The 22,535-nt window shown below is 49.8% G+C and overlaps 1 protein-coding gene across 1 annotated transcript; it reads right to left on the bottom strand.

Moving 5' to 3' along the window:
- Positions 1-20,296: 20,296 nt before the first annotated feature.
- LOC142002486 (olfactory receptor 52B2-like) lies at positions 20,297-21,211 on the bottom strand. Its single transcript, XM_074978635.1, has one exon. It carries the CDS (start codon positions 21,209-21,211, stop codon positions 20,297-20,299), a length of 915 nt encoding a protein of 304 aa, XP_074834736.1.
- Between the last annotated feature and the right edge of the window lie 1,324 nt (positions 21,212-22,535).

The raw sequence follows: 22,535 nt of genomic DNA on the forward strand, positions 1-22,535 counted from the left end.
GGGAACACAAGGGAGACAAAACAACAGGGCACTTAACATAAATTCCAGCACAGCCTTTGAAGCTGTGAGAAGCACAGGTGTGCTGCTACAATGTGCCTCTGGGAACATATACAACGATTAGGCTCACAGCAGACAGAGAAGCTGTGACAGACATGGCTCTTAGCCCCTACTAAATAACGTGATGCACACACACCAACATCCTAGGTGGGAAAATATTTACCTTAATAAAAGGAATGTCCAGTAGTCAAAACTTATTGTTTCTCTCCCTTGCAAGTGTAAACTACTCTTGCGAGAGCTGGCGTCACCCAGACAGACCAGCCCCAATTTGGCATAAGAAAGGAGAAAGAGAATAAAGGAGTGCAGAGGTATAAGTATGGGACCTACAGCACCATGATTTTTGAGTGCTTTTCACTATCTATCTGCTGGTCAGATAAGTGACAGCCTCCCAAGGCTTCTGCAGCTAAAAGGGTCCCTAAGCCTTGTCCCTTATTTGTCTTTCCGCGGAATTGAGTGACCGATCCTGGCTTGGCACCGCTGGAATCGAGAGATGCAAGGAGGGTAAGAAGCACCCACACCTGATCTCCTATCTTTAGTGTACACATATTTTGACATAGAGCTCTATACTTTGTTTTCTTTCTTTGGGATCGTGGCTTCAGTTTTGTAACTTGTTTGTGTGTGTAACATCTATACATTTGAATAAGTGGGTACTAGCAATTTTGTAACCACATGATTAGAATCTAGTTTAATAAATTTTGGTAACCGTTTGTGCATAAGCCTGACTTGTTTCTCTGGGTTACTGTAAAGCAGCCAACACAATTAAAGAACCTCAGCCGTTTTGGCTATAAAGCCTGGCCATTAGGTGAGAGTACTAAGAGCCTAGCGTTGAGTTGTGCCGCCTCCATGGGGCAAACTCTTGGGGCGCCTGTCACTCAATCCTGACTGCCCACTGCGAAGGAGCTCTGAGCTCTAGCAGTTAAAGTCACGGGTGTGGAAAGGCTCTTAGTGCTGCCATTGGGGCACCTGTCAGTCAGTGTTGACTGCCCACTGCGAAAGGGCTCTGAGCTCTAGCAGTTAAAGTCACGGGTGTTTACGACCTTGGGGCATCCGTCAGCCTTGCCCGGGCTGCCCGCCGCAAAGGGACAGTGCGTCCTAGCGGTTAAAGTCACGGATGGTATAAAACGGGCATAGCTGGCACCTCACCAAACATCCTTGGCCATTGGCTAACACCTGGCCTCTGTTTTTGTAGAGGTCAACTCTTCCCCTCACCCCTCTCCCCTTGCCCTTCCAGTGACGTAAACCAACCACCTCCTCTCCCTGGCTAAGGTGTGGGCAGGAAGGGGTTCAACCCATTGCCCTCCAGAGCTCAGGAAATCTCTCTGCTGGGGCTTCAGTGTACCTGGCCAGAGAGGTGGCTTAGCAGGGGAAGGTGTCTCAAGGACGGGGGATAGGACCTCAGGTGGGGTCAGTGTGTAAAGAGGGTGCTATGCCCTTCCCAGGGGGCTGTGGGGTCAGGGCACAAAGAGGCTGGAAATAGGTCCCTCCCTGCCATGGTAGAGCCTAGCTGAGGGGCAGAGCAGGTTCCCCAGGCCAGCGCTGTGGGGTTTGGCATATTCCGGGCTTGGCTCCTCCTGACCGGTGCCCTGGGCTGGGGGGTTTGAGTTTTCCATGGACACCAGCCCAGCCAAAGGCAGGGGAGTGGGAGAAGGGATGGAGCACGCCAGCCAGGCTGCTGGTGAACTGAATGATCCAACTAGGGGCTGGTTCTCGGCACAGCACTGGGAGCAGGATGTGCCTCGCCAGGGGCTGGAAGAAGGAGCAGCTCCTGGGCTGGTGGAGTGAATGGGAACAGCACGGTGAGGACAGTAAGAGGGGAAGCACATGAAGGGCCAGTGGGTGGGCAGCAGAGGTCACCTCTAGTCAGCCATGGCCACCTCACACTCCCCAGCCACCACTGCAAGCAGACAGGTCTTCTTGCAATAGCAGGTGAGATGGGGTGACAGTCCATTGGCTGAGAGCCGGGTTGCACCAGAGACTGCACTCAGGGACTGGCTGGGGGAATCCCAGCCCTGCACACTGCAGCTTTGCCTGGTCAACACCCGTGCACTCCCACCCCACCATCAGCCACTGGACTCACTCACCACACATCGGAGAGCAGCTGGTGAGCAAGGAGCCAGCCAGCAGTAGGACCCAGAACTGATGAGAGGGGAGAGACACAAATACAGCATAACTGTCTCATTTAGCAAACAGGGAGACCTGCAGGAGGCTCAGATGCTGAATGATACCCTAGTGAGAGGGCCTTTCCTGTTATCCTGGGACAGTTTACTTTGCTTAGGGACTTGTCCAAGGCATTCTGGAAATCTCAGAACGCTATATCCACTGGACCCCCCTTGTCCACATGCTTGTTGGCTGCCGCAAAGAATTCCAGGAGATTGGTGAAGCATGATTGCCTTTGCCAAAACCATGTTGACTCTTCCTCACAAATGTTGTTCACCTCCGTGTCTCACATTTCTGTTCTTTATTATAGTTTCAACAAGTTTTCCCCATGCTGAGGTCAGGCCTACTGGCCTGTAATTGTCAGGGTCACATCTAGAGCCCTTTTTAAAAACTTAGTAATGCATGCACTGTAGAGCAAAGGCATAACTCTCTTCATATGTGACCTCAGTGCCACCAGATGAGATAGTACATCACACCCAGAATGCATCTGGATTTCACTTGCAGGGATTTCATATTAGGCAGTGGGCCTTTCAATTTCTGTGTAATTAGCCTCCTCATTATTTGGGCAGTCCCACATTCTGAAATTAACTGCAACAGTGCTGTGCTGTATCCAGTGAGCTGCTGGGGTGTTTTCCCCAACACGGGGTTTTTAAATCTAATTATATTATGTTCCCTATTTCCATGTAGTCCAGCTGCAGTCATCTGTTGGACCAGAGCCTATGTTCTAATTAGGATTACATCAAAAATTACTTCTCCCCTGGGGAGTTCCAGGACAACCTGTCCCTAGAAGCCGACATTTAAGGTGTGAAGAAACTATGCTTAAGAACATAAGAACATAAGAATGGCCATACTGGGTCAGACCCAAAGGTCCATCAAGCCCAGCATCCCATCTGCCGACGGTGGCCAATGCCAGGTGCCCCAGAGACGGAGAACAGAAGACAAGTGATTTATCTCCTGCCATCCATCTCCTGCCCTTGTTATGAAGGCTAGGGCACCATACTTTATCCCTGGCTAATAGCCATTTATGGACCTGACCTGCAAAAATTTATCAAGCTCTTTATCAAGCTCTTTATCAAGCTCATAATGCTTATGCCCATTATTGATGAGGTTTTTTTGTTTTGTTTTGTTTTTGTTTTTTTAAATTGTAGTAGCTTCTCTAATTTCCTGGTGCATTTCCTGTGGTCAGGAACTCAGTGGTCTAGCCCTACTTTTTATTCAAGTATGAAATTACCATCCATAAAGATTTGACAATGCAGTTTGGTTAATGTAAGATTTGTGTTTCATTTACTTCTACCCTTTCTTTCATATGCAGTGCAACTCCTGCACTAGCATGACTTGCTCTGTCCTTCTGATATATTTTTTACTCTGGTATTACTGTGTCGCATTGATTATTCTCACTCCAACAAATTTCTGTGATGTCTATTTTTCCAAATCCTCCTTTAATACAAGGAACTCTAGTTCACCCACCATCTGATCTGGACTCTTAGTATTTGTATGCAAGCACTTAAAAAGTGGTCATCTTGCCATTAGTAGTAGCATCCTTCAGTCTACGTAGACTATGGATCGCACCCTTCGTAGTTCCCTTTGGCATCCTCATTTGCAGCGTCGGCTGTGACTGTGAAGACCCACACGAGAGTGACAGTCCTTGCTGCATATGCAATGGGTGTCTGGCAGGTCCTTGCTGTGCTTTGTGTGGGCTTGCTTCTCCTTTGCTAGCTGTCTGATCCTCAACTCACCCTTCTGAAGGCCCTTGTGTAACCCCTGCCTCCATCTGCTGCGATCGTCTGCCAGCTCCTCCCAGCTGTCTGGCTTGATGTCTACTTCCCTGAGGTCTCTCTTGCAAATATCTTTGTAGTGGAGCTGGGGGCATCCGGGAGGTCTTTTGCCAGAGGCTAGCTCACCATATAGGATGTCTTTTGGAATCCCTCCATCATTCATCCTGCGGACGTGGCCAAGTCAGCGGAGCCGACGCTGCCTGAGGAGGGTGTGCATGGTTGGGATTCCAGCTTGCTCGAGGACGTCAGTGTTGGTCACTCTGTCCTTCCATGATATTCCAAGGGTGCACCTGAGGCAGCGCAAGTGGAAGACGTTCAGCCTCTTTTCCTGGTGGGCGTACACGGTCCAAGTCTCACTGCCATAAAGAAGGGTGCTGAGGATGCAGGCTCTGTAGACTTGCATTTTGGTGTGAGTGTACAGCTTGTTGTTATTCCACACTCTCTTGCTGAGTTTGAACAGAGTTGTGGCTGCTTTACCAATCCACCTATTTAGCTCAGTTTCCAAGGACAGGGTGTCAGTGATGGTGGACCCGAGGTAAACAAACTTGTGGATGACCTCTAACGTATAGTTGTCAATGCTGATTGATGGAGAATCAGCAACAACCTGAGCAAGTACATTTGTCTTCCTTAGGCTGATGGAGAGCTCAAAGTCATTGCATGCTTTGGAGAACCGATCCAGCAGCTTCTAGAACATAAGAACATAAGAACGGCCATACTGGGTCAGACCAAAGGTCCATCGAGCCCAGCATCCCATCTGCCGACGGTGGCCAATGCCAGGTGCCCCAGAGAAGGAGAACAGAAGACAATGATCAAGTGATTTATCTCCTGCCATCCATCTCCTGCCCTTGTTCTGAAGGCTAGGGCACCATACTTTATCCCTGGCTAATAGCCATTTATGGACCTAACCTGCAAAAATTTATCAAGCTCTTTTTTAAACCCTAATAGAGTCCTGGCCTTCACAGCCTCCTCGGGCAAGGAGTTCCACAGGTTGACTGTGCGCTCTGTGAAGAAAAATTTCCTTTTATTAGTTTTGAACCTACTACCCATCAATTTCATTTGGTGTCCCCTAGTTCTTGTATTATGGGAAAAGGTAAATAATTTTTCTATATTCACTTTCTCCACACCATTCATGATTTTATATACCTCTATCATATCGCCCCTCAATCGCCTTTTTTCCAAACTGAAAAGTTCCAGTCTCTCTAGCCTCTCCCCATATGGGACCCTTTCCAAGCCCCTAATCATCTTAGTCGCCCTTTTCTGAACCTTTTCTAATGCCAATATATCTTTTTTGAGGTGAGGAGACCACATCTGCACGCAGTACTCGAGATGTGGGCGTACCATAGTTTTATATAGGGGAAGTATGATCTCTTTTGTCTTATTATCGATCCCTTTTTTAATAATTCCTAACATCCTATTTGTCTTACTAACTGCCGCTGCACACTGTGTGGATGTCTTCAGAGAACTATCGACTATAACTCCAAGATCCCTTTCCTGATCTGTCGTAGCTAAATTTGACCCCATCATGTACGTGTAATTTGGGTTATTTTTTCCAACATGCATTACCTTACACTTACCCACATTAAATTTCATTTGCCATTTTGCTGCCCAATCACTCAGTTTGCTGAGATCTTTTTGTAGTTCTTCACAATCCCTTTTGGTTTTGACTGTCCTGAACAACTTGGTGTCATCTGCAAACTTTGCCACTTCACTGCTTACACCATTTTCTAGATCATTGATGAACAAGTTGAACAGGATCGGTCCCAGGACTGACCCCTGGGGAACACCACTAGTTACCCTCCTCCATTGTGAAAATTTACCATTTATTCCAACCCTTTGTTTTCTATCTTTTAACCAATTCCCGATCCATGAAAGGATCTTTCCTCCTATCCCATGACCGCCTAATTTACATAAAAGCCTTTGGTGTGGGACCGTGTCAAAGGCTTTCTGGAAATCTAGGTATATTATGTCCACTGGGTGCCCCTTGTCCGCATGTTTATTAACCCCTTCAAAGAATTCTAATAGATTAGTTAGACACGACTTCCCTCTGCAGAAACCATGATGACTTTTGCCCAACAATTCGTGCTCTTCTACGTGCCTTGCAATTTTATTCTTTACTAGTGTTTCTACTAATTTGCCTGGTACTGATGTTAAACTTATCGGTCTATAATTGCCAGGGTCTCCTCTAGAGCCTTTTTTAAATATTGGCGTTATATTGGCTGTCTTCCAGCCATTTGGTACCAAAGTGGATTTAAAGGATAGGTTACAAACCACTGTTAATAACTCCGCAATTTCACATTTGAGTTCTTTCAGAACCCTTGGGTGAATACCGTCTGGTCCTGGAGACTTGTTACTATTCAGCTTATCAATTAACTCCAAAACCTCCTCTAATGTCACTTCAATCTGAGAGAGTTCCTCAGATTTGTCACCTAAAAAGGCTGGCTCAGATTTAGGAACCTCTGTAACATCCTCAGCCGTGAAGACTGAAGCAAAGAAATCATTTAATCGCTCCGCAATGGCACTGTCTTCCCTGATCGCTCCTTTTATATCTTTATCGTCCAAGGGCCCCACTGCTTTTTTAGCGGGCTTCCTGCTTCTAATGTATTTAAAAAACATTTTACTATCATTTTTTGAATTTTTGGCTAGCTGTTCCTCAAACTCTTTTTTGGCTTTTCTTACTACATTATGACAGTTAATTTGGGAGTGTTTATGTTCCTTTCTATTTTCCTCACTAGGATTTGACTTCCACTTTTTAAAAGCTGCCCTTTTCTCTCTCACTGCCTTTTTAACATGGCTGTTTAGCCATGGTGGTTCTTTGTTAGGTCTCTTACTGTGTTTTTTTATTTGGGGTATACATTTAAGTTGGGCCTCTAGTATGGTGTCTTTAAACAGTTTCCATGCAGCTTCCAGGGATTTTAGTTTAATTACTCTACCTTTTAGTTTCTGTTTAACTAGCTTCCTCATTTTAATGTAATTCCCCTTTTTGAAATTAAATGCCAGAGTGTTTGACCGCTGCGGTGTTCTTCCCAACACAGGAATATTAAAAGTTATTATATTGTGGTCACTATTTCCAAGCGGTCCAGTAACAGTTACCTCTTGGACCAGATCCTGCGTTCCAGTCAAGACTAGATCGAGAATCGACTCTCCCCTTGTGGGTTCCTGTACTAGCTGCTCCAAGAAGCAGTCATTTAAGGCATCAAGAAATTTAATTTCTGAATCCCGTCCTGAGGTGACATGCACCCAATCAATATGGGGATAATTGACATCTCCTATTATTACTGTGTTTTTTATTTTGATAGCCTCTCTAATCTCCCTCATCATTTCAGCATCTCTATCACTGTCCTGGTTAGGTGGTCGGTAATATATTCCTAATGCCATATTCATATTAGAGGAATGAATTGTTATCCATAATGATTCTATGGAACATTTTGATTCCTTTAGGATTTTTACTTCATTTGATTCTATATTATCCTTCACATATAGTACCACTCCGCCACCCACACGACCTGTTCTGTCTTTCCGATATAATTTATATCGCGGTATGATAGTGTCCCACTGATTGTCCTCATTCCACCATGTTTCTGAGATGCCTATTATGTCAACTTCCTCCTTTGATATGAGGTACTCCAGTTCACCCATCTTATTAGACAGACTCCTAGCATTAGTGTAAAAGCACATTAAAAAACTACCACTATCTATATGTCCGCCTTTCACAGACGCGTTGGATTTTTTTATATGAGATTGTTTCACATCTGATCTTGCCCATATATTATTTCCCACGTTCCCTATCTGACTAACTTCTAGGGAATCCCTATCTATGGAGCCTCGTGTAAGCTGGTCTTCTGTGTGTGACACGACAGCAGCGTCTTCTGCGAACAGCATGTCTCTGATGAGGACTTCCCGCACCTTAGATTTAGCTTTCAGCCTTGCAAGATTAAACAGTTTCCTGTCAGACTGTGTGCAAAAAGGTGCCCTCTGTTGAAGATCCAAAGGCATGTTTAAGGAGGAGAGCGAAGAAGATCCCGAACAATGTTGGAGCAAGGACGCATCCTTGTTTGACGCCGCTCCTGATGCTGAAAGCATCTGATAATGTGCCATCATATAGGACGGTTCCTCTCATGTCTTGGGGGAAAGACTGGATCATCTTGAGTAACCGTGGCGGACAACCTATCTTGTGGAGCAGTTTGAAAAGTCCATCCCTGCTGACCAAGTCGAAGGCCTTGGTTAGGTCGAGGAAGGCTATGTAGAGTGGCTTCCTCTGCTCCCTGCATTTCTCCTGCAGTTGCCTCAGAGAGAAGATCATGTCGATGGTCGATCTCTATGCGCGGAATCTGCACTGTTATTCAGGATACACCCTCTCAGCAATCTTTTGGAGTCTGCCGAGGATGACGCGAGCGAACAGTTTACCAGTGATGCTTAGGAGGGAGATTCCACAGTAATTGTTGCAGTCGCTTCTGTCTCCTTTGTTCTTATACAAGGTTATGATGTCAGCGTCACGCATGTCCTGTGGAACCTCTCCCTCTCTCCAGCACAGGCACAGTAGCTCATGTAGGGGTTCCAGGAGAGAGTCTGTGGCACACTTGATTACTTCTGGTGATATACCATCCTGGCCCGGGGCCTTTCCTACTGCAGTGTTGTCAATGGCTTTCTTCAGTTCATCCACAGTTGGTTCCTGATCCAGTTCATCCATTACTTATAGGAGTTGGATGGCATCGAGGGCTGAGTCGACCACAATGTTCTCGTGTGAGTATAGCTCGGAGTAGCGCTTGACCCAGAGCTCCATCTGTTTGGCTTTGTCAGTGATGACATCACCATATTTGAATTTCAGAGGTGCCATCTTGTTCTGGGTGGGTCCTAATGCCTTCTTGATGCCCTCGTACATTCATCTGAGTTTAGCAAAGTCAGCACTACTCTGGATGCTGCTGCATAGCTCGAGCCAGTAGTTGTTGGCACAGTGCCTGGCCATCTGCTGTACTGTTTTTCTGGCTGCTCTGAGCGCTTGCAGGGTATTCTGGCTTGGTGAATGTTTGTACTCCAGGAGTGCAGTACACTTTTTTTTGATGGCTGGAATCATCTCATCGGAATTAGCTTTGAACCAGTCATTTGTGCTTCTAGCTCTTCTTCAAAACAACAACAAGGCCGTGTTTTACATTGTATGCCTCAGATGCTGCCATCTGGATGTCACATCGGCAACCCCAGGGTTGCTGTGCAGATTCTCCTCGAGGGTCGCTCTGAACTTTTCAGCTCTCTCTAAGTTAGCTGTCTTTCTGGCATCAATGCGGGGCCTTCCAGTTGGTTTAGAGCGGTGCAGCTTCTTGGGAATCACCTTGAGTTTGGAGCAAACAAACTAGTGATCTGTATAGCAGTCAGCACTATGATAGCTGCGTGTCAGAAGGACGTTTTTGAGGTTATCACGTCTGGCAATGACCACGTCTAGTTGTTGCCTGTGTTTTGAGCGTGGGTGTCTCCATGACACTCTGTGCTGTGGCTTGATTTGGAAAAAATTGTTTGTGATGCACAGATTGTGGTACGTGCAAAGTTCGAGAAGACGCTGACCATTTTCATTCATTTTTCCCACACCGAAGTGGCCTAAGCAGGAAGGCCATGAGTCACGATCGGCTCCAACTCTCGCATTGAAGTCACCAAAGATGTACAGTTGTTCGCGAGCAGGTATTTGCGCTATGGCAGCACTAAGCACATCATAAAACTTGTCTTTTACTTCCGGTGTGGCGTACAGGGTTGGGGCATAAACGCTGATCAGATGGACAGGACTGGTGAAAGTTTGAAGTATGACCTGAAGGAGTCTTTCTGATCCATCCTTGACTAATTCCACCATTTGTGGAAGGGTGTTTCTGATGGCGAAGCCAACACCATGCTCCCTGGGTTCTTCTCAGGCTTTACCCTGCCAGAAAAAGGTGTAGCCCTTTTCCTTTAGAGATCCTGAATCTGCGAGACGTGTCTCTTGCAGAGCAGCAATGTCTACTTGGAGCCTCTTCAGTTCCTCATCGATGACAGCGGTCTTGCGGGTGTCGCTGATGTCCTGAAGATCTTCAGTCAGACCTGTCAGCATGGTCCGCACATTCCAGCAAGCAAGCTTAAAACTTTGATGGTTTCATTTTCTTGTTGGCTTTCTTATTGGTTTGCCTGGTGCTCAGCTTTCAGGTCACTTGTCAGGTTTGGGAACCTTAAGCCTCACGCAGCCAGTGAGGCAGGTGAATGATTGGCTGAGCAGCAGTCAGAGGGAGGGGCTCTCTCAGGTAGGCCAGAGCTCTAAAGCCCGACTGGCAAGCGACCAGGGAGCATGCGACTGGGTGCATGCGAACAGGGTGCTTGCTAACAGGAGGGAGTTTTGAGAGGGGCTCTCCTGGGGAAGGAGGGAGCAAACTACAGCACCTTTTACATAATCTTGCCAATATGTGGTGTAATTCAATTAGACTCTTTCCCGTTAGACTCTATTTCACCTTCCACCCTCTCCTCCCTACTAAGTCAGAGAAAGTCCATAAATAGATCTTCGCCTTAAGGACGTCTCTGTCTTAACCACGTGCCCCTCTGCACCTGTTGGCTTTCCCCCAGCCCTTAGTTTAAAAACTGCTCTAAGACCTTCTTAATTTTAAGTGCCCCCTTTTCCCAGAGTTTACCCAGTTCCTAATACATCTAATCCCTTCCTCTCTATCGACTCATCTCATTCAGCATTGAGACCATGGAGCTCTGACATCCTCTGTGCACGAGGATACCAAGACTTCATCCAGTAGGAGGGTCTCAAGTATGGGACGATGTCCCTCCACTCCAGCTGGGTTTTCTTCCCTGAGACATTTCCCCTCTTCAACAGCACACAGGTATCTAACCACACTTGAGTCCTTCTACTGTGTCACAGAATTTCTCATTTATGTACCTCTCCTGTTGCCCTTAGTTCCTCCAGTTCAGCTCCCCTGCTGTACAAAACCACGACATAGTTGTTGAGGAGCAGGAGATCTTTTCACTAAGTGCACAGCTATACCACCTGCCCATGCATAGAAAAACCACCTACATGGGGTACTGGGTGCAATAACCTCAAACTCCCTCTCTAAACTCCCATGAAAACTTCCTTGTTAGCTGCTCCTGTTCACTAGCTTGGGGCTTAAATAGTGACTGTGAAAGTGAGTTAAAACAGCCACTTGACAGGTTCTTCTTGCCTTTATGCTGATTTTACAGTCACTATTCTGGAGTCACTCTTACAACCGTGTGAGCACAAAACCTCTTTCTTTCACCAGCCTCCCGCTGACCCCTTCAGGTTTCCAGGGAACCAGCACTCAAGCACATGAGTAAACACAAGCACAAGCAACCCCCAACCGCCATTGACTTTGTGAAAATACTAACAGGAGTAAACTAACAATTTCTTCTGGGTTGGCTCCTGCATATGTGGGACAGTCTGAAGTAAGCTTGGGTCTGTGCTACATCTTGGCTGTCACTCAATGATGAATCATAGAATGCTAGGACTGAAAGGAAACTTGAGAGGTCATCGATTCCAGCCCCCTGCCCTCATGGCAGGACCAAGTACTGTATCGACCATCCAGAGATGGAGATTCCACAACCTCCCTAGGTAATTCATTCCAGTGTTTGACCACCCTGACAGTTAGGAACTTTTTCCTAATGTCCTGCCTAAACCTCCCTTGCTGCAGTTTAAACCTATTGCTTCTCTTTCTATCCTCAGAGGCCAAGAAGAAAAAGTTTTCTCCCTCAAACTTATGACAGCCTTTTAGATACTTGAATTCTGCTATCATGTCCCCACTTAATCTTTTTTCGAAACTAAAAGAAAGTTTTATAATTGGTGATACACATCTCCTGGAGCTGGAAGGGACCTCAGGAGCTCATCTAGTCTAGGCCCTTCTCCTCTTGGCAGGGGTGAAGTACCATCCTGGACAGCTATTTGCTCCCTTCCCCAAATGGCCTTGTCACGGTTTGAGCTCACAGCTGTGGATTTAGCAGGCCGATGCTCAAACCACTGAGCTATCCCTCCCTGAAGCGAGAGTCTTCCTGTCACCTTCCTATCCTGTGACAGTGCTCATGGACGACCAGCCCAATTCTGGAGCGAAGGTGTCTTGCAGAAGGGGCAGGTGTTGGTAGTTGTTGGAGGGGTGCAGGGCAGTTTTTTCTGCTCTTTTCTTTTTCTAAGCCTCTCCTTGCCAGCGCTGCAGTGGGACGTCTCAAACTGCACCACCCCCTCACGCAGTACTGTTCTCCTCTGGGGATGGTCTTCTCCAAGGTCCTCCCAATTGTCAGTACCAATACTGCTCTTTTGCATGTGTGCCTTCAGCATCTCCTTATCCACAGGAAGGCCTGCAGCACCTGAGACGCTAACAGATAATTAGAGCATAAGCTTTCATGGGGAAGCCCTGCTTTGTCAGACGCATCTGATGAAGCGCGTCTTTGCCCATGAAAGCTGAAGCTCGAACTATCTCTTAGTCTATAAGGTGCCATAGGACTTCTTCCTGTTTTTGACAGGAAAAAGAGTTAAGGAACAGACTAACTCAGCTACCCCTTTGATACATGTCCCTATATTGCTTCCTCTGGCCTCCAGCTCTCCTCTCTCCTTCCCCCAACTCAGAAAGCAGAATATGTTTTGGGAGGTGCTGATCAGACATCCAAACGATCTGACCTGTCCTGCACTACATACCTATAGCAGCATAACTATGTTTCTCAGAAGTGTAAACCACCCCCCACTCCGAGACATGGAGTTAGAACAGCCTCACCCTCGTATAGAAACAGCTCCTGCCTCCTGGTGAGCAGGATTAATTATGCAAACAGGAGATGTCTCTCCCATCAGCATAAAGAACCTTCATGAATGCATCTCAGCTGTGCAGCTGCAACAACACAATATTTGAAGCTTACCCCTGCTCAAAGTCACGGCACAGAGAACTACAGCTGCAGGAGAGGGAACATGGGGCTTACACAGCCGTGGTTATCGGTTGCTCCCAGGCTGCAAAATTTGCACAGTCACAGCTCTGCTCCTGGGCACAGCCAATTTCTGCGACCGCGCTGGACCCAGCCCTGAGCCCCTTGTGGATCTGAGGGAAGTTTCGCTGAGTGCAGCCTGGGGATTTGGGGTGAGGATGTGACAGGACTGGGGGAGATTTCAAAGGAGGTTTCCTCTGAATTGTCCCTCTAACCAACAACGGCCCAGCCTAGAGCCACTGAGTTCAACAGCCAGAGCCCCAGTGACGTGCGCAGGTGAGGGTCAGTGTAACCTGGCGCCCTCGTCCTGACACAGCCCCTCAGCGCAGGGCCAGGGGCATTGGCTCAGTGCCAGGGGCTGCCGTCCTGCCCCTGCAGTCAGAGTGAGGCAGCCCCAGTCTAGCTCACCCCCTTCCAACACTGCCTCGGTGTCAGGTGTGTGCGGCCGCCCCGGACAGATTCATTCCCTGCCAAGGACTCACCAGGCTCCTGCCCCAGCCGGAGATGAGCAGTCGCTGCCTGGGACTCAGTCGGGAGCTGCAGGTGGTGGGGAATCTGCACTGAGCGGGGCTGAGGTTCAGGGATGTTTATACAGCTGCCCTGGGACTCCCAGGGGGCTCAGAGCCAGCAGGGAGCCCCAGGGACCTGGCCTGTGGGACTGGCACAGGTGGGGAAGAGCAGCCAAGAATTAACTCTTTCCTCTCCCCTGTTTCATGTGATCTTTTGTTCTTTTGAACATTGTTTCGAAAGTTGATTTTGTCACAGAGGCTCCTTGCAAACAGCTCCCAGTTCTTTGTCGACAACGGCCACCTCAGACCTTACAGTCCCACTACACCCCACACGCGTCGTGTGGAATATTCACCCAGAAAGAGGAACATGTAAGCGATGGGAGGGAGCGGGGGGGAGGGGACTGAAGGGGGGTGTTTGGATCATGGCTGCAGGGTTTTGTGGCGGCCGAGACCTGAGCGACATGGGGAAAGGGGCTGGAGGCCCATCCAGGCGCCCAGAGCGCCCAGCATGACGGAATTAATGGCGGCGTGTTCGATGGGCGGGTGAGTGACCCGCAGGACTCAGCGTAGACGCTGATCTCCATTGGGAATAGGCTGGGGCGCGGTGGCGGGGGACGATCCCAACCCCCATGAGAGAGTCTCCCAGCTTCTCCTGAAGCACCTGACGCCACTGCCGGGCCGGACAGACCCGGCTCTGACCCAGTCGGGGGGGTCCCATGTTCCTCTGAGGGGGCAGAGCTGATGGGCTGTGCAGCGCCTGCGCCTTGTGAGCCCCGACATTTCACCAGCAGGGGAGCTGGCCCCTCCCAACCGCTCCCTGCTGCTCTGGGGGGTCTCTCCGAGCACCCGCCCTGGGACACCCCTCGGCCCTGATTTCCAGAGCGCTGATCACTGGGGGCTCCACTAGCTTGCACTGGAGCTCTGGGTCCTCAGCAGCTGGGACACCCGCCCTGGGCGGCTCGAGCTGGTCCATCACACGGGAGTGATGGAGGCCCAGGGATGGGGAGGGGCACTTGTGCCTGGTACGGAGTTTCAGCATCTGCTTCTGCCCGGGCTCTGACCCGCTCCCACCGCACCCCGGAGTTCCACAACCAATCGCCTCTCTCTGAGCCCCTCACGCTCCACCTCCCCTGGTGCCCTGTCTGCACACCTCCCCTTTGCACTTGGCCCCGCCCCTTCCCCTGAGGCCACACCCAGCATCTCCCACCCCTGCCACACCCTGCACCTTCCGCTCCAACCCCACTGCACCCCTCATCACCCTTCCCCCAAGGCCACACCCAGCATCTTCCACCCCCCGCCTCACTGCACCCTGTGGGAGCACGAGCACCTGGTGGCTGGGCCTCACTTGCAAGGCAGAATGACCATAAACCCCATCCTGGACCGCTATCATACAGCGGCGGGGTGGCCTGAAGCCAGGCCAGGAGAAAGAAATCAGAAAGTTGACAAGTAGTTGGAGAATCCCCAAAGAGAACATCCTGACAATTAGATAGTAAGTCCCCAAAGAGAACAGCTGGGGTGAGTGGCTGGAAGCCCCCCAAAGAGAACATCTTGGTTGTGCAATATCAGAGGGTCCCGGGGAGGGATTTTCGGAAAATGACCAAGGACAGAGGAAATCTTGTAACATGTTCTGACAGGCCGGGAGGATGGAAAGCCCAAATTAGGCAACAAACGCTTTAATTCTCCAGGTATTGAACCCCCAATTAAGAAACAGTATAAAAGGTGATTTAGCAGGGACAAGGGTGTGGGCTCCTGGACACCAGGCGGAGGCCAGCAACTTCCAGTCCAGACAGCAGACCCCGGCCCGATCACCCAGATGTCACCACCATGAAAGGTCCCAACCAAGCCGTATCTCTGACTTGAAGGGCCGCTGTAACGTACTAGTTGGAAAGATATGGGAGCATTGGATGTTACTGTTAAGTTACATGGAAATGTATAGAGCTATATGTAACCTAGGCCATGTCTACACTAGTCCCAAACTTCGAAATGACCACGCAAATGGCCATTTCGAAGTTTATTAATGAAGCGCTGAAATGCATATTCAGCGCCTCATTAGCATGAGAGCGGCTGCGGCACTTCGAAATTGACATGCCTCGCCGCCGAGCGGCTCGTCCCGACGGGGCTCCTTTTTGAAAGGACTCCGCCTACTTCGAAGTCCCCTTATTCCCATCAGCTCATATGAATAAGGGGACTTTGACGTATGCGGGGTCCTTTCGAAAAGGAGCCCTGTCGGGATGAGCCGCACGGCGGTGAGGCGCGTCAATTTCGAAGTGCCGTGGCCTCCCGAATGCTAATGAAGCACTGAATATGCATTTCGGCGCTTCATTAGTAAACTTTGAAATGGCAATTTGCGTGGCCATTTCGAAGTCTGGGGCTAGTGTAGACATAGCCCTAGTGTTTAGCCTATGCCAAATAAATAAATATATTTAAGACAAGTGTTAAGTAGTTCTAGTTACGAATACATGAATCAGGCATGATCAGTAAATACCACTAGCTGGACTAGCTGGGGCTGTATAGAGAATTACTGGCACCTAGAACAGCCACAGGGCAATCGGAGTGTTGTTGTTCCTGGTACTCATAAAGCTGTGGAAACCCGGGGTGTAAAGTAGATACACTGTATCACATATTACTGCTACACTATATAAGGCTGTGAAAGCGGTGGGGTGGTCGGTACCAGGCCATCCATCCCCACCCCACTGTATTAAACCCCACGCGCACCCACGGGACATGGAATAGGTGGGCACATCGTCACACCACACTTCCCCCATCCCCTGAGGCCACGCTCAGAATCTCCCACCCCAGCCCCACTGCACCCCTCTTCCCCCATTCCACTGGTGCGCCTGGGATCATGGGCCATGCTGCTCCTGGACAGGCAGCCCCAGGAGACTGCTGCAGGGACCCTGGGTTATCAGGAAAGAGAGGTCTGAAGATGACTGCCAAGCTCCTGACCCCGGGGTGGGACGACCTCACTCCACGAGCCGCCATGAGATAGAGGCAGGGAACAGCACAACAGACTCACACCCAGCAGTTCTGCACATGGGCATGACCCCAGTGCTGTGTCAGCCCCATTTCTGGGGTCGGCAGGGCCAGCTGCCAGAGTGCAAAGACCTGGCTCCCAGCATGACAGCTGTGGCAGAGACGAGTACCGGTGCCCTCAGTTCTCAGGTGTGGGCTTAGATTCAGGCACTGTGTCTCCTGGGATGACTGAGGCTCCCACCTTGTTCTCCACAGCCGGACTACTGGTGAGAGGATGATGATCTGCATTCCCTGACACAGCTCCCTCGTCCCAGAGCTACCCCAGGTGCAAGCGCAGGATGGTGGAATACCAGTGCCCCCACCTGGTGGAGCTCCAGGCCATGTGCCAGGTGATGCAGAACTGAGCTGATGAGGATCTGCATCTCCACAGCAATTACTCACAGGTGCAGCTGGCCTTGTATGAGGTCCAGAGTGAGGCCCTGGTTGAGACCAGCCAAGCCCTGGTGTGGGGTATGCTGCCCCTTCCTGCAGAGGCCTGTTTCCCCCCACTCACCATCACATCTTTCCCCCTCTCCATCTCTCGCCTCACCCTCCACACCAGAGATGCCTAAGCCTCTACGCCTGAGGCCATCTGACCTACAGGAGCCAGTGCCCTGCTATTCCCAAGCCCTGATCCCTCAAATCAGTGGAACCCTGTTGCTGTTGCCCCCCTCCACACTTCCCCATCCTGCTATTGTTGTTTCCACGCCCCCCTCCCGAGTTTCCCAGACCTCACCCTTTGTAAATAATATAGTTCGTTTATTTTGCAAAAAGAAAAAAAAACTCTTAATTAAGTTGGTGGGAAGTGGGGTGTGGGACCTGCGTTAGGGGGATGGCAAGGATGGGTGTCACTGATTCCCTCGAGAAGACAGCCCAGGGTACAAGGTTTAAGGTCCACCAGGATAAGCTCTATCTTAGGGCCTGCCAGAGGTGTGCAGCCCCCCCCCATAGACCTGCTGAATGGCAGCCATGCACAGCTCCTCATAGGCCTGGCCCAGGTGCTCGGCCTTTGCCATCCACACCAACCGGAAGGTCTCCCCGTTCTTCTCAGGCGGGTTATGCAGCACACAGCATGCTGCCACCACAGAGGGGATGTGCTCCCCATGGACCAGATGGGTGAGGAGGCAATGGTAATATCCCTTGAGGTGGCTGAAGGCATCATTGACCTCCATGTGGGCCCTGGCCAGCCTGCCATTGAGTGCTTCCCACAGGAGGTCAGGGTAGCTGGTGTAGGGTTTCATGAGATGTGGCAGAAGGGGATAGAGTGTATTCCCCACCAGGCAGATGGGCATGTCCATGACCCCACCCCAATAGTCAGAGTGGTCAGGGAAGAGGGTCCTGGCATGCAGCCTCTGGAACAAGCTGGAGCTCTGGCAGATATGTGATTCCTGCATCCTCCCAAGCCACCCAGTGCTTATGGCTGTGAACTGTCCCTGACGGTTGGTTGTGGCATGCAGGACCATCACATGTGCCTCTTGCAGTTGGTGTAGCTGAAGGCGTGGTGGTGTGTGGCCTGGATGCAGATGTGCGACTCTGCAGTGAGGGAAGCCCAGGGCATCGAATCCTGCAAGGCGAGTGTCCGTGCCTGACTCTGCAGCATGATGCCGCTGATGGCTCTGCCCACCAGGAGCGGAGACAGATGCAGTGGCAATCACAGGGGTGCCAGGGCAGCTGCTGGTTCCTCCCCATCCCCTCCCCCCACCCCTCCATCAACAGCGGCTCCCTGAACTCATGCCCACCCCTGGCTGGGCTTTGCAATGGTGGAATGCAGAGCACTGTCCTGGGGAGGGGCTAGCATCACCCACACCTCCACACACACAACCCATTCCATAGGCCCACCTGTCCCGTCTGCCCACCCCGTCCCGGGCCAGTGGCCTGAAACCCCCGTACCTGCAAGAGCAGGAACCTGTTTCTAGACCTCCCCAAGCCGAACTAGTTCCTGACTAATGGGGAGCTGCCCATCGTGGCAAATGTCCACACCGCAATGGTGACTCCCTTCTGCAGGGGGACGGTGGGCCTCATGTTCGTATCCTTTCACCGTCGGGCAGGGGAAAGCCCCTGACAGAGCCCGAGGAAGGTGGCCTTCTTCACCTTGAAGTTCTGCAGCTATTGCTGCTCTTTCCAGTGCCTCTGGAATAACGTGGTCCTGCTAGTCCACACTAGTGTCCACGTGCCAGATGCCAAGAGGCATGTGGTCCAGTCTGCTGTGGGTGGCCTCCAGCTACCAGCTCTGCTCCCCCGGATATCCGCTGAGGGTCTGCCACCAGGTCTTGGGGTCAGGTTCCAGAGGGCCTGCAGGAAGCGTTGCATAACTCACAACAAGTGCATGAGGGGCTGATGAGTGCCCGGAGGGGAGGGGCAGAGGTAGTATGCCTGGATTCTAGTAAAGAATCTCATAAACTCTTGTGTGTCCATTGTATAAATAAATGGGGTAAATACTATGCAGATGGGGCTGCTCTAAGGTCTGATCTCAGCTGGTTAGGAAACTGTAGCCAACCAGGCTCGGGTTCCCCAGAGACGAGGCTGTACCCAGAAAGCGATTGCTATATTTGGTTTATTGAAAGCGCGTGACACCCGCGATGGGAGCCCCAGAGACGCCGCAGTCACCAGTGTGGGAAAACCCGATGCGTTGGAGCTTCGCTCGGGGAGAGGCTCTGTAACAGGCCTCCTAACACTAGCTGATAAGCTGAGCCCATTAACATAAGATTGCCTAAAATTGCCTGTGCATTCCTTATCACTATCTCTAGTGGCCTACTGCCAGCGTAGCCTTGGAGTTTTTGCAGGCGCAGCTTGTTTCGCAGGTGATGTGAGTTGTTTTGCAGCTTTCACCTTGCACAGACCAGTTCTGGTATCTCTTGTTTGTTGGCAGCGTGCTTCTGTCTATGATTCCTCTAAGAGTGTACAGAAGGGTCGGACTGCTCTCATGAGACCGTTACAAAGTCTTCTCGCACCCTACAGAAACCATTCTCAGAAAGTAGTTATCAATTGTTCATGGTATTGCTGAAAAGGCACAATGTGGAGTTTCACAGGGATCATTTTGGGGCCAATTCTGTTCAGAAACTTCGTAAACTGTTTCGATAATGACATGGAAAATATGCTTGTAAGCTTTGCAGGTGACACCAAACTGGGAGGGGTTGCAATTGCTTTGGAGAAGAGGATTATAATTCAAAACATTTTAGACAAACTTGAAAAAATGGTCTGAGAGAAATAGGATGATGTTCAAGAAGGACAAATGCAAAGAACTCCCCTTCGGAAGGAGCAATCGGTCGCTCACATCCAAAATGGGGAGTGACTCCCATGACCTATAAGGGAAGATGAAAAGATCTTGATCTACCTATTTTGGAAAAGAGAAGACGGAAAGAGGACATTATAATACCTTTCAAATCTTTATTTTTTCTCTTTTTCACAGGGAGGAGGGAGTAAGCTTGTTTCCCATGACCTCTCATGTTAGGATGAGGAACAAAGTGGTTATAATGCAACTGGGGAGATTGAGGATGGACATTGGAAAAGGTTCCTAAATGTCAGATTCATTAAGCACTGGACAACTTTGCCTGGGAAAGAGGTAGTGGAATGTTTATCACTGGAGATATTTAAGAGCAGGTTAAGTAAACATCTGTCAGGGATGACCGAGATGGTGTTTGGTTCCTCCTTGAGTGCAGCACGCTGGAACCTAACCCCTTCCAGTTATAATATTCTGTGATTCCATGAATGTTGAAGCTCAGGCAGGTGCAGTTCATAGTTACAATTCCCCGGATATTCAAGAAAGAATCTGTCTCCAATTTTCAAGTGCATTTTCTGTTGTCTCCATTACCTCAGAAGGTGGCTTCTCCTACAGCAGCAGTAGAACATGCTGATCACTCATTTCAGGATCTCTTTTGTGGTCACCCCATAAATAATGGGGTTTAACATGGGGGGCAGGAGCACGTGGAGGTTGGCCAGTAGGTTAAGAATGTACCCAGGGATGAGGTGCCCATATTGGTTTGCAGATGGGGAGAAAAAAGACGGGGTGTAGAACATGAGTATGACACAGATGTGGGAGCTGCAGGTGCGCAGAGCCTTAAGGCGGGCATTGTTAGAAGGGAGCCGGAAGACAGCCCTGAGAATCAGCAGGTACGACACAGCAATGAGCACAGCATCCAAGATGATTGTTAAAATAGCCATTGCTATGCCGTAAAAGAAATTGACTGTGATGTTGTCACAGGCCAGCTGAGAGATGGTTGTTTGCTGACAGTAGGTGCGCGGCAGGAGGTTGGTCCTGCAGAAATTTAGCTGCTTCACCAGAAAGACAACAGGGAGAACAATACAGAAACTTCTTATGACAACCGCCAGCCCCATCTTCCCAATCACAGGCGTGGTTAGCACAGTGCTGTATCTCAGGGGGTGGCAGATGGCAACGTACCGATCAAACGCCATGGCCAGCAGGATGGCTGATTCAGCAATAAATGTGACATAGACAAAGAACATCTGGGTCAAGCAGGCAGCAAAAGAAATTTCCCCTGCTTTGAACCAGAATACAGCCATCAACTTGGGTACTATAGTAGTTGACAATAGAAGATCAGCAGCCGCCAGCAGGGAGAGAAGAAGATACATGGGCTCATGAAGGCTTTGTTCTGTTCCTATGATGAATAGGAGGAGAGAGTTCCCGAGAAGCGCCACAATGTATATCAGACAGAAGGGGATGGAGATCCAGACCTGAGACTTCTCTGTTCCAGGGATACCATTTAGAATGAAGGTTACTGGAACAAAAAAGGTCTGATTGTTGTCTGGCATCATGTACCACCTCTTGGAGTTGCTGTTCAGATTCCAGGAACTGATAGATAAAGAGAAGATCAGTGAGAGCTGTGTGTCAGCCAGGACTGGAATGCATTTGGTGAGAGAATCAGAAACACCACTGAAAACTTCCTTGTGTGACAACTGCCTGTTGGGTGGGACTATGAATCCCAGCAAACTCTCCTGCTACAGAACAGCCTCATTCCCACTGAGAGAAGATGGTCAGGATGGCTCTGTCCCAGGATTAAGCAGGGGACCCCTTGACGTTGGTGTCCACACAGAATCTCTAATGTTTGCTACTGTCACTCGAGAGACTCAAGGGAAAACGAACAGTCCTTTAGCTCCTTAAAGACTAACAATATTTATTAGGTGATGAGCTGTTGTGAGATAGACCCGCCCCCCAGGTGCTAGAGGACGGCTCTTTTATTTAAAAAAAATACAACATGAGAAAAGTTTTGCCGTTCGCATAAATTGGCTTGGGTAGCACTTTGGTGTATCTCAGGGGGTCACAGATGGCAACAGACCCATCAAATGTCACAGCCAGCAGGATTTGAACCTAAAGATGTGAGTCAATCTCAAGTCTGAGCTGGTCTACAGTGCATTACTGGGATAACTGCATTGAACAGGGGTCTAAAATTGCCATATACCGAACAGGAGCCCAATCCCTGTGTCTACACAACTCCTGCCTCTGGGGGAGCAGGTGTAACTACACAGCGGAGAGTCTTCTCTCCCCTTCCCATGGAGCTTCTTCTTGAATGTTCCATGTCGCACCCTGGAGGTTCATCAGTTCAAACTTTTAAAGCAAGATCTGCCCATTGCCCTGCTTCAGAGAAATACAGCTGCAGCAGGAACAACGTTGGCCCCAAGCACCCCTGAGTACCTGTTGCGCCTGAGCTCCTGGCACTATGGTGGGGACCATACATTGATCACAGAGATCAACCTACTCCCTCCGTGTGGAGGATTTGCAATTTGCAATAACCTTACGTCACAGCAGCCACTTCTGTCTCTGCAGCGGGGGATGGCAGCATTAGCGACTCTTGTGTTAATTGAAAGGGGACCTGGCTTTGTGTAAGCTTTTGGCTGCACGGGAGAGGAGACTCGTTAGGAGCTTAACTGAGTTCAACAGCCAGAGCCCAGTGACGTGCGCGGGTGACAGTCAGTGTAACCCAGCGCCCTCGTCCTGACACGGCCCCTCAGGGCAGGGCTGGGGGCATTGGCTCAATGCCAGGGGCTGCCGTCCTGCCCCTGCAGTCAGAGTGAGGCAGCCCCAGTCTAGCTCACCCCCTTCCAACACTGCCTCGGTGTCAGGTGTGTGCGGCCGCCCCGG

Source organism: Carettochelys insculpta, chromosome 1 (assembly GCF_033958435.1).
Source record: "Carettochelys insculpta isolate YL-2023 chromosome 1, ASM3395843v1, whole genome shotgun sequence".
NCBI classification, from domain to species: Eukaryota; Metazoa; Chordata; order Testudines; family Carettochelyidae; genus Carettochelys; species Carettochelys insculpta.

What these genes read in the sequence shown, in the direction of transcription:
- LOC142002486 (XM_074978635.1), bottom strand. Translation starts at nt 21,211, where the DNA reads ATGATGCCAGACAACAATCAGACCTTTTTTGTTCCAGTAACCTTCATT.